At 37.5% G+C, this 19,137-nt stretch overlaps 1 protein-coding gene across 1 annotated transcript in view; it reads left to right on the forward strand.

Annotated features, from left to right (window-relative positions):
* The window catches only part of AHNAK2 (AHNAK nucleoprotein 2), a 38,178-nt gene that overhangs the window by 16,654 nt on the left and 2,387 nt on the right, over nt 1–19,137 (forward strand). Inside the window, exons 2-9 of the mRNA XM_072427661.1 lie at nt 7,001–7,059; nt 7,860–7,955; nt 8,733–8,831; nt 9,682–9,823; nt 9,914–10,092; nt 11,037–17,327; nt 17,421–18,339; nt 18,425–19,065. Of these exons, the coding sequence (XP_072283762.1) occupies nt 8,817–8,831; nt 9,682–9,823; nt 9,914–10,092; nt 11,037–17,327; nt 17,421–18,339; nt 18,425–19,065 (8,187 nt within the window). The 5' untranslated portion in view covers nt 7,001–7,059; nt 7,860–7,955; nt 8,733–8,816. The remainder of the gene's footprint in view (nt 1–7,000; nt 7,060–7,859; nt 7,956–8,732; nt 8,832–9,681; nt 9,824–9,913; nt 10,093–11,036; nt 17,328–17,420; nt 18,340–18,424; nt 19,066–19,137) is intronic.

Genomic DNA, 19,137 nt, shown 5'->3' on the forward strand with positions numbered 1-19,137 from the left:
ATTCTGATTTGATAACTTTTATTCTCTTTTTTTTACATGTTAACAATTTGAAATGGTGTCAATACCATTCTTTTGAGTGGAACAAATCCTAAAATACTTGACTACCTGTCTCTGTTCCTTCAAAGGGTGCTGCCATCTTCTTCTTTCTTCTCTTCCTGTAGATGATCTTTGGCCATATTTATTGGTATAACCTGTGCAGGCGTTCATTATTCCCAGCACACGCAGGTGAAGTGGGAATTGCCCGGTACCCTGACAATAAAGGCTGACACTGAACATGTACAGATCAGCTTTTTGCCAGATATCTGGAATGATTAGGCAGCTAGGAGGGATGTCCTACTTGACCGTGGATACTTAAAAGTTTAAGTATAATTCCACGTTAAAGGTAGGATCTAACTCCGATTCCTAGTATTTTGCTTTAGAAGTACACAACAATGTTGATTGGAGATGGCAGCCTGGTCTTGTAGGAGGCAAATAAAACCAAGCACAGGCAGACCTGTAGACTCACTAGCCCAAACCTAAAAGGAAGGAATTGGAGGTTCTCTATAGATTACTGACGGGTTTATTGCATTTGAATGGTAAGCAGGGTTTTTTCAGATTCTCTGATCACTTCAATGCTGTAGAACTAAGTTCCTTACGAGGTATGGCACCACAGGGGATAGGGGACCCCACCTCACCCCAACTCATTTTACCTTGACTGAGCCAAATCCTCCTTCATCAGTGTCTCACAGTGGGAAGGTTTAAGTGAAAGAGGCAGTGCTGCCAATCTATAAAGCAGAACTGGCCAGGTGCTGAATGACAAAACCCAGCAGTTCCATTGCTGATACCCTTACCACCTGAAACATTATATAATTCTACTGTAGTGTAAGAAGGCACAGCCTATATTAGAGGGACAACACCGCTCTGAATTTAGAAGCAGTGCAGCATTGTTGCCACCCCATCACATGAAGCTTAAGTGGAATTCCCTGGGCAGGATTACCATGTATTTTTTGGACTTTTCAGATGGGGACTAAAAGAAAATTGTAAGTGCAGATCCTCTTACAATCAAGTTCTGCATCACAATTTTTTACTTTAAATTTGCATTTAAAAGGTTACAAAATAACAGTGAAAATGCATCCACATTTATTTTATTCTATTTACATCATTATATAAAGGAACAAGGGATATTTGGTCCCAGAGTAGACATGTGACACAGAGTCAGTATTTATGCTTGGATTATATTGTAAATTAAACAATGATATGGCAATCTTTCAATATTATGTAAGGGCAGCAGATGTAGGAGTGAAGGATTGCACAATTGTGTTTTGACTTTTATTATTGCACTTTTTAGTCCTAGCTAGCTGGAAAGAATGGATAAAGTTTGATTGTCTATGTAAGCTCACTTTTACAGAAGTGAATTGAGATAAGTGTTGCATATTTTATATCACAGCTACATGTATTATTTTAAGACTTAACTATTTTCTAAGTTTGCTCGATGGAGAATTTTAACCTTAACTCCAACCTTGCACAGTTGTTGTTGCAGTTATTGCAGACCCTGGATCTAAAGTCAGATTTGTAATCATAACAGAAAAAGTTTTTATTGAGTGAATTGCTTTATTTGTTTCCTTAAATCAGCTGATATCACTTTATTGATCTTTGTGTATTTAGACCATGCACAGCCTGTATAGACAGGAATATTATTTGTAATCTGTGCATTTGTAATTATAGTAGCAGTTTAGCAGAAGGAACGTATCATCATATATTTACTTGTGACATTATAAGCGATAATTAAGAAAAATGTTGCTGTCTATTGTATGTAATTATAAAGTGTGTATGTGTGTGTGTGTGTGTGTGTATATATATATATATTATTATATATTAATATTACATGCCTACTGTCTAATCCTATGGGGGGGATACAGCGGGGTGCCTCCTGCTCATCCTTCTCCCCTCTCCATAGAACTGAACAGTGTTGTGTGTACAGTGCCTGTTGGTTCTGTTGTTGCTGGAAACAATCAAGAACGATTGTTTCCAGTCACAGAAACTCTTATCTTGTCTCTTTGTTCTATTGATCAACTTGCAACTGAACTGGGGGTGATGAGATGTTACAATAGAAGCACTTTTTCCAGTGACAACTAAAAGAGAGTTTGTGGAGATTTCTGTTAAAGGAGATTTCCTCCAATAAGGCACAGAACGTTTAGGTTTTCCAAACCCAAAAATGTTTTAGTTAGAGATTGACTTAACTTAACCTTAAGGTACAATGGATCATTGCGTATGCAAGCTGTACAATGGAGTTATTGGATACCCTTTCTTCTAGATATGTCCCAATCATGGATTTCTAGGGAGCATTTGTATGTTAAAAGTGCAAAGTGCTGCCCCCATAATGACACTTGTATATATATTTATTAATTCCCATATGCACAGCTTGGTGTAGTATATTGATACCATTATGCAATCAGGCAGATATTTTATTGCAGTAAGAACATCACCTGTCTGTACTGAAATAATCAACCTGCCTGCTCACATTTTTTTTCTTTCTTTAGTTTAGTTCTGCTTTAATAAGGTAATAAAAAGTGCAACAAAAGTAACAACCTAACTTTCTCTTACTACAGTCAAATCACAAATAGAAGACATCTAATTAGCTATTACTGGGCTCCTGCATTTAGCATGCAGTCATTGCCTTTCATTGTGTTTTATTAAATAGGTCTGCATGTATTTTGTGATGGGCTTAGTCAAAGTATATGCTGTCTCTGTCCAGACTTACAGCTCTGTTGTGTCCGAGTGAACGGTACCACTTAGTTCAATTCTTTAACATTATCTGTATTACTATTAATAATGTATGAATATTATTGTTATTTTAATATTCATGTTATTCACTTGCTAGGCAAAAATAATAGAAGCTGGTTGTAAAATTTCCTTGACTCTTTTCATGCCCAAAGAGCATACACTGCTAATACATGTCTGCTGTGTTGTATTACCAGTTTTCAGAAAATAACATTGTATGCAAAGTTAATTAATAGTCTCTTATAACTAGATTGTTTTAAGCCCTATGCAGACATCTGATGGGTGTCAGATGATTGTCCTTGGAAACAATCTTTTTAGTGTTGTACACAAAGTGCCAATCTGTTGCATTTAGAGGGGAAGGGGGTTTAGCCAGCAGCACCCTGCTGTGCATTCCTATGATGGATTGAGGATGACGTTGGAGTACCACTGTACATATGGCAGATTGATGAACGACATTGAGAGGCCAGTGTAATAGGAAGGATTGATGGACAATGTGGGAGGACCGATGTACACGTATCAGATTTTCACCTAAAATCAGCATGACTGTTCGTCTGTAGCATAAATCATCTGATGAGCATACGTAGCTTTTATACTGTTAGCCCATTTACTATGCTGATGACTTTGTTAGAGCCCCTTGGCATTAATGAGTGTGCAGAGCGTGTTGAGAGAAGAGAGTCGGCTCCTTTGGTGTTTCAGTGGGGACACACAAAAAGGACAAGACCTGCAATCTATGATGGCAAAGTAGTTAATGGCTCATGGTAATGGGCACAATCTGGTCTATTCTTCTTGGTTGTTAAAAAACCTTGTCTAGGCACTGATGCAGGAACATGGGGGCTCTCTCCAATCTCTACAATGGCTTGACTGGTCTTAACATTTTGATTTGTTTTGTTTTTTATTTTTATAGGTAATCATTTTGGTATTACATGCAATTGGTTGCTTGTTGGATACATGCTAGTATAAAGGTATTGGGGCCTCCTTTTATTGTTCCTATTGATCTTTTAACCCAGTGGTCCCCAACCTTTTGCAGCTCATGGACCACTGAATCTACGGAGTCCTGTGTCACTCAAAGGGGAAGATATTTCACCATGAATGACGTCATGATGCCAGAACTCGCCCACTCTCCCATTGTGGGTCTCAGCCTGCAACGGGAGAGCAGGCAGGTTGTGTCCAGAGAGACATCCCACCCACCACCCTAAGCCTCCGATCCGTACAGGTTCATGGTCCACGGCTCTGGCCACCGGTCTCTGTACTCTCGCAGCCCACATGTCAGACGAGTGGGCCACTGACCGGGGGTTGGGGACCCCTGTTTTTAATCTATAGAGAAATGGTCCTGTCAGTGGTGCATCTCCAATTTTTCTTGGTAAATTTGATATACCTACAAAATTGTGTGGGCCTATCATGCCTCTTTGGTGGCCTTACACACTATTTAGGGGCACCTTTATAGGTAATTTATGACATCCTCACACTGATATCACCTGTAGACTCTCTCCTGGATCCTAAGATACCCCAGCGCTGGATAGTCGATAGGTAGTGCCCATGGTTCTCAGGCCGTGACATCGACATTGAAAGAAAAATTCCTCCCTCATGTATGAAAGAGAAAAGACTCAGATCCAGGACACTGTGTGACCATGAATTAGGGTTATTAAAGGACATATAGATATATATATATTATTATTTTTTGCCAGCAATTGCTAAGCGAGGGTTGAGGCAACTCTTCTCCAGCCAGTATACCATGCAGACTCTATATGACTTGCTGCCAGGGGTATATATATCATCTATAGAGACAGGGGATGACATTTGTTGTTACTTATGAAAAGCTTATGGATGTATCTACTGCTTGGATTGCCGGTGTGGCACAGGGAATGAAGGAAGATTGCAACTGGCTGCTTCCTGCTAGCATTGACGTCTGCCCCTAATACCCGGAGTGGTAAGAAATGGTGGAAGTTAGATGAGGCAGCATCTAGAAGAGAAAAGCCTGTGCCCCAAGAGAAGGATTGGAGAAAGCACGGCATGGGAAAAAGATTGTGCTTAGTATATGTTCATGTGTGAATGTGTATTACTGTGTAACTATCACTGACAGAAGCACTGACAATTGCCTTTCCTCATTCTCCTCCTTTTTTGTTTAGGGGAACAGGAAGGATGGGCAATTTGTGACCTTATGTTATAGCTAAAAATAACAAACATTGACAAAACAATTCTATTCATTTATTGCACTGTGTATTTAGAGATGTGGCTGGAGTTCTTCTTTATAATGTTCCTATTAGATCACAACAAGCCGGTCATGAAATTTGGCTACATCGCCCTAGATAACGCTTTAAAGTGCTTAAGTAATACTGACACTTTGAGTAACTTATTTTATATTAATATTTAATTCATAAATATTTTCTGCAGCTCTAAAACAAATTCAATTATGTTCTGATTAATGAGAATGTCTCATGATGAGTCAGAAACCAAAATAATTCATTACATCATCATTGTAGTCATTACAGCTCTGCAATGCTCATTGTTTGCTACCACCTAGTGGTAAGTTGGAATATTGTATACTGAGGGTACAGTTGGGCTCATATCACACAATGATGTTGCTGGTAATCTGCTGTCAAAAACATGTTCTTTAAATCAAGCCTCTGCTTTTACAGCATTGCTTCCTTGCTGCCTATTTCAGTAGTGCTTCCCAGCAAGGATTGATCTGAGTGTTAGAGTTTAAATCTCTGTTTTATATTTCAGTATGTTTTCCATCGTGTCACAATATATACAGATTTAGGTGAATACTTTTAGGAATTTATTGCAAAGTTTCTGTCCAGTATTAGCTGAAGTGAATCTATTCTCCCTTGAGAAGAGATGTATAAGGGGGGGATATGATCACCATGTATAAATATATAAATAGTCCATATAGAGAACTCTCTTCCCCATTATTTACTTTGAGATTAATTTAAAGAAAGAGGGCACTCTTTGCATCTGGGGGAAAAAAAGTTTAAGCTCCGGATAAGGAAAGTATTCTTCACTAAAAGGTCTGTGAAAATGTGGAATCGGCTCCCTCAGGAAGTAGTTTCAGCAACTATTGTTGATGCTTTTCTAGAAGCATGGAATATAACTGGGTATTAGGGCTTTAAAGTAAAGATACCAGTCTGTTGATCCAGGGAACATCCGATTGACTCATGGAATCAGGAAGGAGTTCATTTCCCCTGTTTAAAGCAAATTGTACCAGGGTTTTTTGGCCTCCTCTGGACCAACTGTGTCTTATAGGGTTTTAAATCTGAGATATGTTTATTTCCCTTGTGGTTGAACGTGATGGACTTATGTCTTTTTTCAACCTAACCTACTATGTAACACTTCCTGCTTAAGCCTGACAACTCTACGTCATTGAATTGCATGGAGCAGCAGTGTTGTCAGACAACTGTGTGATATTTTGCAGTTGACCATAAAACTTCCTATCAGATAGGCAGCCCCACGGCCAACTCTCTTTCTTTAAAAAGCCATTCAGTGGTTTTAACATATGGAGATATATGAAGCTGGTTGAGGGAGTAACTAAATGCACTTTCCAATATTGAATATCAATTTTGGATTGAGCATTCCTTTTTAGGCTGGCTTCACATCTTTGCATTGCAGGAAGACCTGGCATTTATCTTGTCATGCCAATTCATACTAATGTAGGCATTGATGGACCATCACTAGAGCATACCACAATGCACATACCACAGGTTGCAGTGCCCTGCACAAAAATGGCGCTGGTGAAGTTTTTGCTCAGTGGCTGTGCATACAAGCCTATTGTAAAAAATAAAGCTGCTGTAGATTGTATGTAAATATACATTTTATATAAAGTAGCTTTTTATATACATTTACCTTTTTGATTTGAGTTCGGTCCTGAGGATTTCTGAGATCACAACATAAAGTGATGAGAAATAGAAAATGTTAGAGTTGTTAAAAGAACAAGAGGTGAAGAAATCCCTTTAAGGGGCCACTTTTGATCCTGTCACTAATATGGTGATTCTGTTACATTTAAAAAGATCTCTTATTTCCTGTTGGAATCTCTCCAGTGGTACACAGGCCGCACATAAAACACACAATAGGGGATTTATTCTTTTCGTATATTAAATAAAAATAGGTTTAGTTCTACCTACAATTTATTGCAACATTTGCAAAATACCACGTTAATCTTTGCGCGGTAATTCACAGGTACAATGTGTCTAACAATGAAGTGTCTCTAAGAAATTTAATAATATATGTATTTTTTAAATTTCAGTTTCCCAAAAGCCCTTGAAGTCAGAAGACCCAGATGCAGATCTGGAAGATGATGACACGGTAAAATACTTTTAATGCATATTGTTAAAAAGAAATATTTAGGCAGGGATTTCTTTCCACTGAACACATTGCTTAAAATAACACAATAATCACACATGCCTTTGCTATCATTTTCATCCAGGCTTGACCCATTGCTATTCTCCTCTGTTCCCATACATCTGTCCACTTCTATACCTACTACTAACAATCAGATATTTCCTTTAAGTTTGTAAAGGAATCTAGGAAAGTGAAACATTCTGCTAGGCGGTCTCATATTGGACTTTCTAAATCTGGCCAGACCTAGACATTGCTCCTACTGAACTGGGAAGTTCTAGGCGCTCTCACTGCCTCTACTTTACCCTTGGGGTAATCCATGATAGGCTGGGCCGAGCTACTGTATGATCAGGCTGCAGCTGGCTAATAGATAGTAAATGGGAGCACAGCTATATAATGGGTTTGGTGAAATATAAGTATTACCCCTGGAACCAGCTGAATTAGCATGATTTCTCTAAGAATTTGCTTGTTCAATGTTGGGTGAAAGTGAGCTTTACATTTGTGTAGGTTTACACTAGTTTAACTAGTTTACCTAGATTGGTCTGTCTGTCTACCTGTGAGTATGACTGGGTAGACACTATGAGCAGGGGTAATAGACTTTAATCATCTGGGGCATAGATTGATGCACATTGTTCCAGACTGGAACTCTGCCAACCACTCAGTGGTATACTGGCACCATATGATTATGGGCTATAAATGAATAGACATGCTTAACATTCCTAATCTTTCCAATTTCAGTATTTTTTTCTGGGCATTTCTCATTATAGACAATTGATGTTGAGATTGAAAATGTGAGACCCAGACCTCAAGGATCGTCACCTGTATATGAGTATGCTGTAAATGAATACTATAACGATCCAGAGGTAAGCAATACAGAGCATAGTTGGCAAAGCAATGCATACACCAACATGGAAAAATAAAATGTTGTAACCCCCTACTAGCCAATCATCTTGCAAAGAAAAATGTGTAATATGTTTTAGTTACCATTAAAAAAGAAAAAGGTACTGGTATTACGTAAATGAGTACCTGCATGCAGAAAAATTACACTGTTATGTATATTAGGAGCTATGGAGAGGAATATTGTAATACAAAAACTCAACACAATAATTGCAGGCGACATGCACAACTATATTCAGTGTCAATTGGAATAATCGAGCTGAACAAAACAAGAGGTGTTGTAATCAGACAGCCCACGGGTGGCATGATTAGCCCACCCATATATGATATTTTATGGTAAGGGTGTCTCACTTCTGCTGCATTAAATATTATTATTTTTATTATTGTAAGAAATTAAATGCAGACTCCAAACCTGAAGTGTGAGTTCTTAGTTGGCCACTGTCACAAAAAATATTGTTTTGTGATACCAGTGCTCAGTAAATATTAATTTATAATTAATTTAATTATAATAAATATATGTTAGGTTTCATGATATCGGTTACTAAATTAATTCATTCATTTTGCATTTCCTAATTTATATTTCCTCTTCAATACATATTTTATTTCTCATTATTTTTGTTTATGACCTTGTACAAATTATAACACTGGTAGGGTAGTTGATCAGTTGTAGATCCCTGCACTTTGTCCAACTTTATTCTTCTTTTTATTTAAAAATGTATGTATATATTTGCTTGTTTGTATAGGGCAGTTCCACATATGCAGACTCCGAATACTCCAGCAGTATAAGGAAGACGTCCATTATACGAACTTCACACCCTTTTGCAAAGATGATGGACTCGGATGTATGTATAATTTATTGACAATTCTGCAGAAAAAACATACTATTAGATCAATTGAAAGTCACTATATATCAAGACGACAATTGTCAGTGCATTAAAGCTGTCTCTAGAAATGTGCAGGAATCTTCCTTTATGTTTTATAACTGTAGATAGATAGTCTATATTCTCCAGTCTTGAAGAGCTTTAATAAATCAGACTCAATGTGTACAGCTGGCATTTACAAGGAATTTGCCAAGCTTTTGGGTTCGCTTCAAGCAGGTTTTTTTGAAAGCTTTTAAAGCAACCTTCCGCTCCAATTTGTTAATGTTAAACAGAAATCGTATTGGAAAACCTACTGTCAGGAAATTGCCAGCAGGCTTTCAGTATGTTTTGAGTAGTTTTAGTGACTGGTAGCACCATGATCAAAGTTTAGCATCCCAAAACCGGAGAAAAGGGGTTTATTGAAGCTTACCAAAAGGGTTTCAAATGGTTTGTAGAAGATTGCTGTACACATTGCTCTTAAACAATCTACCCACAGTTGCAAAAAGGGTAAGCGTCAGGGTTGGCAGGGGGAATTATGTTGGGGTAACAAGGAGGATTATTGTAAGTGATAGTGAGAGGGTACATTGGTGGTAAACGTTTTCAGTGCAAGGTTGCACGATTGCAGTGAAATCAGTGCAGGTAAAACAGCATTGTCACCCTATGAAATAGGGCCTGTGGACTGGTGGCCTACTATTTGGCCCTATTCCATGTGGACTGGTGGCCTATTTTGTAATGTTTGGCATTGTATTCTGCTAGTTCTATCACTTTTGTAATGGGTACCTTTTAAACCAACTTATGAAAAAACTCAACAATTGATTTAATTATCTTTTAGGAACCAATGGAGGTGACTTTAAGCACCGAAGTAGAACCTAACGCTAAAGGCTTCACTATAGCTGGAGGTGGAACAGAAGGCATAATTGTCTCTGAAGTCACCCAACAATCTCCACAATCCAATATCTTCTGTATTAAAGAAGGTAACACTATTTCACTTTATCTTTTGGCCAAAAAGTTTATTTGTTAAAAAAAAAAAAAAAAAACATACAAAAATTCTCATCAATCTGCAGGAGATCAGCTACTAAGTGCAACAATCTATTTTGACAACATCGCATATGAAGATGCCATTAGCATCCTGCAGCATTCTGAACCATATAGAGTGGAGTTCCAGCTGAAGCGTAAGCTTGGAAAAGAAGACCGAGAGAAAATGCAATCTATTGTGCAACTCAAAAAAGAGAGGACGATACAGGTACACACACTCCTTTTAGAAGATGCATTTTAATTGGGATAGTGTATAAAAACACAAGACGTATTATAAAATAACACCAATTCCCATTGTTGGATCCAGCATCTGTATCAGAAATTGCTCCAGTTATTACATTGTTTTGTTACTTTGGATACTCATGTTTGAATTAGATAGCAATGACATACAAAACACAAAAAATACAATTATTTATTGTGTGTTTTTCTAATATATATTCTACAACATTGATTATCATATATATATATATATATATACATATACACACTACATAAATACTTTGTGTAATACTCTCATACATATATTGGCAGGTTCATCAGCTGCAGAGTTCTGAAGGAGCAGTAGAGAAATGTCATAGCTCTGTAGCCAAACTAAGCAGTTACAATAGTGAGTTTACTATACATCATTTCCCAAGACAATCAACAAGTAGGAGAAACATGAAAAAAACAGTAACAATTTAAACAAACTGCAAATATGGGGTATTCAAACATTCAAATATTATGAATCTGAGATATACAGATATTTTATAAATGAATCTTCTCCCCATATACTGTAACAATTTATTTACAGAAAAACTCATTGATTACACCAAATAGTTTATTTTTGCTTTTTAATATACCCTATAAACATAGGGAAATCCTAAATCCAGCAAAAAACATTTCTCTGTTTTCTCTGTTGGTGGATTGTATCCAGATTGCAAAAACAATATCATAATTATTATCTCCTATCAAATTATAGGATAACCATCTTGGGGAATAGCTGAATTCATACTTGTAATGTAAACACTAGGTTATGAAAGAGGACAAGGATAGGCAATTGTTCTTCTCTAAAATATTTAGTTACAAATAACATTTCAGTAATATTTTTGAAGAAATCTCCATGTATATGCATAACAATTCTGTATAATTGTTCCATGTTTTTTTGCCTCTTAGGGTAAGGAGGATCCTACCATAGCATCTGAAATAACAGAAGAACAAACTGTCAGAAGAAGAGAAAATAAAAAGAAACGTTCGAAGAAAGACAGACTCTCCTGGCCTAAATTTCAGTCCTTGACCAATACTAGGTTTTTAGGCCATCGTCGATCTCGAAGTACATCAGAGACTAATGAAGATGAAACACTGGACATTTCTGGAAAAGTAACAGAGGCTAATTTGAATGATGATGAAATATTTGTCTCAGGGAAAGAACAGCAACATCGCCAAGAATTTTCAGGAATAGATATTCACAGTCGGACGACAACAACATTTAACAAACAAAAGACTTCAATGAAAAACAGAAAAGAAACTTGTGATAGATCAAAAGAGAAGAGAAGCTTGGACAGCAGCATACATGTTCAGGTAGAACATCACGACACTCCAAAAACACAGATGAAGAAAGGCTTATCACTACAGTCTACAATCACTTCATCTAGCAGAGAGACAGGAAATTTGGAAAGAAAAAACTTACATCCAGATGTTGAAGTTATAATTGTAAAGCAAAAAAACTTACCCTCACCCTGCAAGGTGTCACCAATCCAAAGGAAATATGACAAGACATCACATGAAACCATTGCAACTGAAATACCAATAACTCAGTTAACCACGAAAGAAGAGTTTCCAAAACCTACCGAGACAAGTGACCAGCCTAAAGTTTCTGATGATGCTTCAAGCTCCACCACAGAAGAAACTTCAGGAATAAGAAAAAGAAAAAACAAGAAGAAGAAGAAAAAGTTGGAGAAATCTACAGAGCTTCTTCAGGAACAGAACAGAACCCGAGGAGACTCATTAATTTTGGATGAAGACAAAGGACAGTACACAGGTACCTATAAAACCCAATTCATGATAGACAAAGGAGAAAAAGTAAGTACCGATTTTACTCTTGATCATAAAGATGTTTTGGTTGATAAAAATTTGGTTGCAATTGGTGTCAAAGAATTGTCAGGTGACGCTGACATTAAACTTCAACTACCCGTGTTTAAAGGGCCCTTATTTAGTGTCTCACAAGAAGAACAATCTAATCTTACATTTATGGAGTCTTCTGTGAAAGGAAAGCCTCAGGATCAGTCAGATGTGTCAGGTTGGAAACTGCAAATGCCTATTATAAAAATGCCCAAGTTACCTAAACTTTACAGAAGGTCAGTTAGATCCGAAAGTGAAGATTACTTAAATGCCGGAAATATCATAAGTGATGTGAATAAAACTGATGTTACTTACATGCGTAAAAAAGATTTGTCATTAGATCTCGGTGGGCAGAAATCTCCACAAAGATATTTAAGTGAAGATCAGGCAGTAGACATAAAAAGTGACAAAGCTGGAGATAGGAAACTGAGATCCACTGTTTCAACAGCGGAAGGACAATTTGCAGTTGATGAATCAGGCCTGTTTTCTGTGCAAATGGATCCAATCAAAAGTCAAACTGTTAGAACTGATGCAGATCAAAAAGTCTTATTTACTCATGCAAATGTAATAACTGATAAGGAAAATAGTTCAGTGGTCAATCTCCAAAAAAGAAATTTAGATACTAGTAAACCTGCAGAAGATGATGTTGGTTTACAAAATGAGACTCAAGGAATAGTTCTGACAGGCAAGACTAAAACATTAGACTCAAAGTCATTTGATGTTAAAATTAGACACCCACTAGTGTCTGGAAGTGCTTTTCAAAGATCTGAAGGAATTAAATTAGCTGTGGATCTACCATCAAAGCAGATTATTCCTGTAGAAGAAATAACTGAAGGTCAGGACAAAGATGATGCTTTAGCATATAAAGGAAAGACTGCAGATGAACACAGGGATGGTGTGTTAAAAATGCCCAGATTTAAACTTCCTTCATTTGGTTCACTTTCAAAAAAAGGAACCTGTAATACAGAGGGTAAGATGGAAGTCAAAGAAGAACAGGTGGACACCAAGGATGAAGATCAGATACAAAACTTAGATGACAAAGATTCAGACCATAAAGATATGCATGCCGATAACTTACAAAGTATGGAAAATAAACCAAAAATGAAGTTACCAAAAGTTGGGGTTTCTCTTCCAAAATTTAAAGGGCACAAGGGACATTATACTGTGTCCACAAATGTACAATATGCAAATAATGAGTTAGAATATGAAAAATTTGGGTTACCATCAGATGATTTTGAAAGAGAAAGTAAGATAAATGTTTTAGACACCAGTCAACAAGATGTATTGAAAGATATTACTGATATAACAAATGTGCAAACAGAGAAAAGTAAGATCACATTGCCTTTTTTCCAAATGCCAAAGATAGGGCTGACAAAATCTGGTATAGCAAATCCTGAAGAAACTAACAACATAATTTCAGAAGCAACAGAAAGTGGGGATGAGGAGATGTCGGAGACTTTTAAGGAGGAACTAAGAGAAAACAAGGATTCCAGGAGTTGGAAAATTCAAATGCCTTCTATAAAAATACCAAAGTTGGGTACATCGGAAAAAATGAGAGAGGACATGTCCATGGAGGGTCAAACAACAGATGAAATTGATGCCAAAGAAACCAGTGAAACAAGTGACCTTACAGAAAAAGCAGATGGACATTTTAAACTTCCCAGTTTTAAGATCCCATCTTTGAACTGGACTGGATCAAAAATAAAAGGTAGCCAATATGAACCAAAAGAAGAATATACAGAGGAAAAAGTAAAAACTGAAGTTGAAATTTCAAACACCGATAGAGTGGAACCACAGGTGTTTCCAGAGCCCGAAACACATGACATTACCAAAATGATTGAATTAACATCTGAAGACAGTGATATAGAAAAGTATAGCAGCCCATTCAAACCACCATCTGTAAAACTACCGTCATTTAGTATGAGTGGTCTAAGGTGCAGACGAAGTCGCGAAGAAAGCGACATGGAAAAGTTGCACCCTGTGCTAGAAAAGGCAGAACTTGATAACAATTTGAAAGATGTAAAAGTAACATTGAGCAAAAAGAAGAAGATGGTAAAAACAAGAACAGGTAAAGAGGATTCCCAAATAGAAAACCAGGATGTTCCTGCAACCTGCAGCAACCTAAAAGATATATCAGAAAAAATAGAAGATAGGGAAACCTGTGAATTTACTGAAAAAACATTACCAACAACTTTTAGTACTACAGATTTACTTGTAATTCAAGATGGAGACATTTTTAGTGTTGATGTAGACATGGAGCAAAATAAAACTGAAGTAAAAGTACTAGTTGAGTCAAAGCTTGATGAGCCAGAGAGTGAGACAAAAACTATTTCTACTCAACAAAAATCGAAAAAAACCAAAACTAAAAAGTCTAAAAAGAAGACTAAGAAAATTTCCCAGGCAAAGAAACCTGAAATTCAAATAGGTAAAAAACAAGAGGAAACGGACAGCTCTGCAGAAACACAGTCTGATGATATGATTGTGGGTGACTCACCAGACGAAGACAAGAGTGTCGCTGAAAGAGAATACAAATATTCTGAAGTATCGAGAAACAAAGGTTACCTTTCCAAAATCAAAATGCCTAAACTAGAAATTGTAGGAAAATCCAAAAAAGGTAAAAAAGCTGTAAAACATACTGAAGATATAGATGACGGACAGGCAAGAGAAGATAATGAACTTGGCCCTGAAAAATTAGAAGATCTATCAATGGAAACTATAGATGACTTGACTGGCAGTAAAGATTATCATGGAACTGAAAATGAAGATGCAGATGAATTTTCCAATAAAATAGAATTTCCAAATTATCAGATGCAGACAATCAATTTGAATATCATTGAAAACTGGGAGGAACAATCTAGTAGAACAGTTGATCAGGAAAACCAAATGATGTTGTCACTTTTAGATGCAAATACAGAACCTACTCCTAGTGATCAAGATAATTCACACATGGGTTTGACACATGACTACAATGATAATAAAGATAAAACACCAACTAGTTGGAAATTACCTACTATTAAAAGACCTAGTTTTGCAAAAAAAGGGGATAAAAACAAAATAAATGAAACAATAAAGGACATTTCACAAGAAAGCACACCATTTCAGAAAACATATGATGATATTAAATTAATATCAAAAGAAAGTTCGGAAGACATGGAACGTAACACTATATTACAGGAATGTAAACAACAAGCTGATTATCCAACAATTGAGGACAATCAACTACCAGATGGAAATTTAACAGCAAAAAAGATCCATATGCCCAAAATAAAACTTCCAAAACTGGGATTTTCTACTGTGTTCACTAAGGAATCTAAAGCAAAAACTGGGAAAAACACTATACAGGACAGTACAGGAGATGGAGGTCAAGAGTTAGGCTTATCTAATAATGTAAACTTGTTCATAGAAAAAAAGTTGGCTGAACATGCCCCATCTGAAAATCAATTTCCACAAATTGATACTGGTAGCACAACTCTTAAAACAACTTTGACCACAGAGACAGCAAAAGCAGAACAGCAGAAAGAGACTGGTCTGGAAACGAAAGTAACTTTAGCAGAAGGCATTGCAGAACCTAATACAAAACCGGCTTTTGGAGAGATAGATGATAGCAGTTCAAAAATAATATCAATATGCACCGACTTTGCAAAAACAGATTTCAAAATCGGAACACATTCAGAAAAGGAAATGGACGAAACAAAAAATGCATTTTTGAAATCAACAATTAACATTTCCTCATCTGAAATAATGCCAGAAAGTACAACAGGAACAGTGGAAGAGGTTGGTAAAACTGAAGGATTCATTTTTAATGGCTCAAAGAAAATTACATCTACAGAAGAAGGGGAAGTGTCCTTCAGATGGCAGTTGCCCACATTTACCATCCCACTCCTTAATGCAAGAGAATTTATAACAGAACCTTTGGTGGATGAGCCCAGAGAAGCAGTGCCATCGAATGTTGCTCAGACAGCACTGAAAAAATCTTCAATAGAAACTTCATCTGTGAATACAGAAATAAAAACAGATGATGCTGTCACAAAAGAAAGTGAAGATAAATTAGACATTGTAGAAGAAAAAGCAGAGATATCCGTTCCTGGGGAAAAACTGAAAACTCCAAAAGCAGAGGAAGAATCAGAAGGTTGGAAACGTCCGTTCAAGATGCCCACCTTTTCATTATTTGGAACAGCTAAGGCAAAAGCGAAAGATGCATCCAAAGAAATCTCTCTCAAAGTGGAACCTAAGGAACCAAGTAAGGCGGAGGTGCTCACAGGGGCTACAACAATAACAACTGATACAAGTGAAGCAACAAAAACAATCAAATCCCAAGAAAAGGTTGACATCACTGAGAATAGAGGGTTAGAGCCTGTGCACTTGGAATCTCCTTCAGAGCAACCCCCAACTGAAGCAACAGAAATGAAAATACCAAAGGGATATGCAGAGAAAGTGCTCATTGAAGAGGAAAGGTTAGAGGATCCTAAAATGTTACCAATACCCAAGGAGCCTTACACAGCTGAGGAACTGAAGGTTGATCTAGAGCAAATGGTATCAGAACTGGTGGAGGTGGATGAAAAATCCCCAACAGAGAGCGTAATAGGAAAAGTGAAAAAGCACAAGAAAAAGATTACACAGGTTGAGAAAACCATCACAATTGTACAGACCGATGATGGTGTAAAAGCCATTTCCCCTACTGTGGAGCTTCATGTTACCACCTCAGAAATTAGGACAGAAGCAAAAGATACTGAATCAAAGGAAGTTTCTCCACAGACCCAAGACTTTGTGAAGATCATTGAAGAGCAGGTAAAGGTCAGCACACCAGAAACTGAAACTATCTCAGTGGAAGTAGCTATTAAAACTGAAGCAGGTATAGAGAAAGATGAACCAGTACTAATGGTCTTCAAGGACCTTACTGAAGTGCCATCTGCTATGGTAGAAGGGAAGGAAGAGCAATCAGGATTGAAGTTTCCCACATTCAAATTACCTGAATTTAGCACCAGAGACGTTACAACAGAATCCTCTGTGGACGAGCCCAGAGAAGCAGACTCACCAACCGGTGTTGAGACAACACTGCAGAAATCTAATAATGAAATATCAACTGTGAAAACAGAAATAGTAACAGATGATGCGGTCATAGAAAAATCTGAGGATAAAATTGAATTGGTAGAAGTAAAAGCAGAGATATCGGTGCCGGAGAAAAAACTGAAAACCCCAGAGGCAGAAGCAGAAACTGAGGGTTGGAAATTTCCTTCATTCAAGATGCCCACATTTTCATTATTTGGCACATCTGATGCAAAAGCAGAAGATGCATCCGAAGAAACAGCTATCGAAGTAGAAAGTAGTGTAACAAGCGAGACAGAGGTGCTCACAGAGACTACAACCACAAAAACTGTTACAAGTGAAACAACTGAAACCATCAAGTCAGAAGAAAAGAGTGTAACAAGCGAGACAGAGGTGCTCACAGAGACTACAACCACAAAAACTGTTACAAGTGAAACAACTGAAACCATCAAGTCAGAAGAAAAGGTTGACATCACCACAACTAGGGGGTCAGAGTCTGTGCACTTGGAATCCCCATCAGAAGTGCCCACAACTGAAGCAACACAAACTGAAATACCAAAAGGTGATGCAGAGAAAGTGCTCACCGAAGAGGAAAAGTTAGAGGATTCTAAAGTGTTACCAATATCGAAGGAGCCTGACACAGCTGAGGAACCGAAGGTTGATGTAGAGCAAATGGTATCAGAACTGGTGGAGGTGGATGAAAAATCCCCAACAGAGAGCGTAATAGGAAAAGTGAAAAAGTACAAGAAAAAGATTACAAAGGTTGAGAAAACCATCACAACTGTACAGACTGATGATGGTGTAAAAGCCATTTCCCCTACCGTGGAGCTCCATGTTACCACCTCAGAAATTAGGACAGAAGCAAAAGATACTGAATCAAAGGAAGTTTCTCCACAGACCCAAGACTTTGTGAAGATCTTTGAAGAGCAGGTAAAGGTCAGCACACCAGAAACTGAAACCATCTCAGTGGAAGTAGCCATTAAAACTGAAGCGGGTAAAGAGAAAGGTGAACTAGTACTAACGGTCTTCAATGACCTTACTGAAGTGCCATCTGCTATGGTAGAAGGGAAGGAAGAGCAATCAGGATTGAAGTTTCCCACATTCAAATTACCTGAATTTACAACAGAATCTTCTGTGGATGAGCCCAGAGAAGCAGACTCACCAACTGTTGTTCAGACAACACTGCAGAAAACCATAACCAAAATATCGACTGTGAAAACAGAAATAGTAACAGATGATGCAGTCATAGAAAAACCTGAGGATAAAATTGAATTGGTAGAAGTAAAAGCAGAGATGTATGTGCCTGAGAAAGGTTGAGAAAACCATCACAACTGTACAGACCGATGATGGTGTAAAAGCCATTTCCCCTACCGTGGAGCTTCATGTTACCACCTCAGAAATTAAGACAGAAGGAAATGATACTGAATCAAAGGACGTTTCTCCACAGACCCAAGACTTTGTGAAGATCTTTGAAGAGCAGGTAAAGGTCAGCATACCAGAAACTGAAACCATCCCAGTGGATGTAGCCATTAAAACTGAAGCAGGTATAGAGAAAGGTGAATCGCTACTAACGGTCTTCAAGGACCTTACTGAAGTGCCATCTGCTATAGTAGAAGGGAAGGAAGAGCAACCAGGATTGACGTTTCCCACATTCAGATTACCTGTATTTAGCACAAGAGACGTTACAACAGAATCTTCTGTGGATGAGCCCAGAGAAGCTGACTCACCAACTGGTGTTGAGACAACACTGCAGAAATCCATTAATGAAATACCAACTGTGAAAACAGAAATAGTAACAGATGATGCGGTCATAGAAAAACCTGAGGATAAAATTGAATTGGTAGAAGTAAAAGCAGAGATATCGGTGCCTGAGAAAAAACTGAAAACCCCAGAGGCAGAAGCAGAAAGAGAGGATTGCAAACTTCCTTCATTCAAGATGCCCACATTTTCATTATTTGGCACATATGAGGCAAAAGCAGAAGATGCATCCAAAGAAACAGCTACTGAAGTGGAACGTAGTGTAACAAGCGAGACAGAGGTGCTCACAGAGACTACAACCACAAAAACTGTTACAAGTGAAACAACTGAAACCATCAAGTCAGAAGAAAAG

This window comes from Pyxicephalus adspersus, chromosome 12 (assembly GCF_032062135.1).
Source record: "Pyxicephalus adspersus chromosome 12, UCB_Pads_2.0, whole genome shotgun sequence".
Classification (NCBI taxonomy): Eukaryota; Metazoa; Chordata; class Amphibia; order Anura; family Pyxicephalidae; genus Pyxicephalus; species Pyxicephalus adspersus.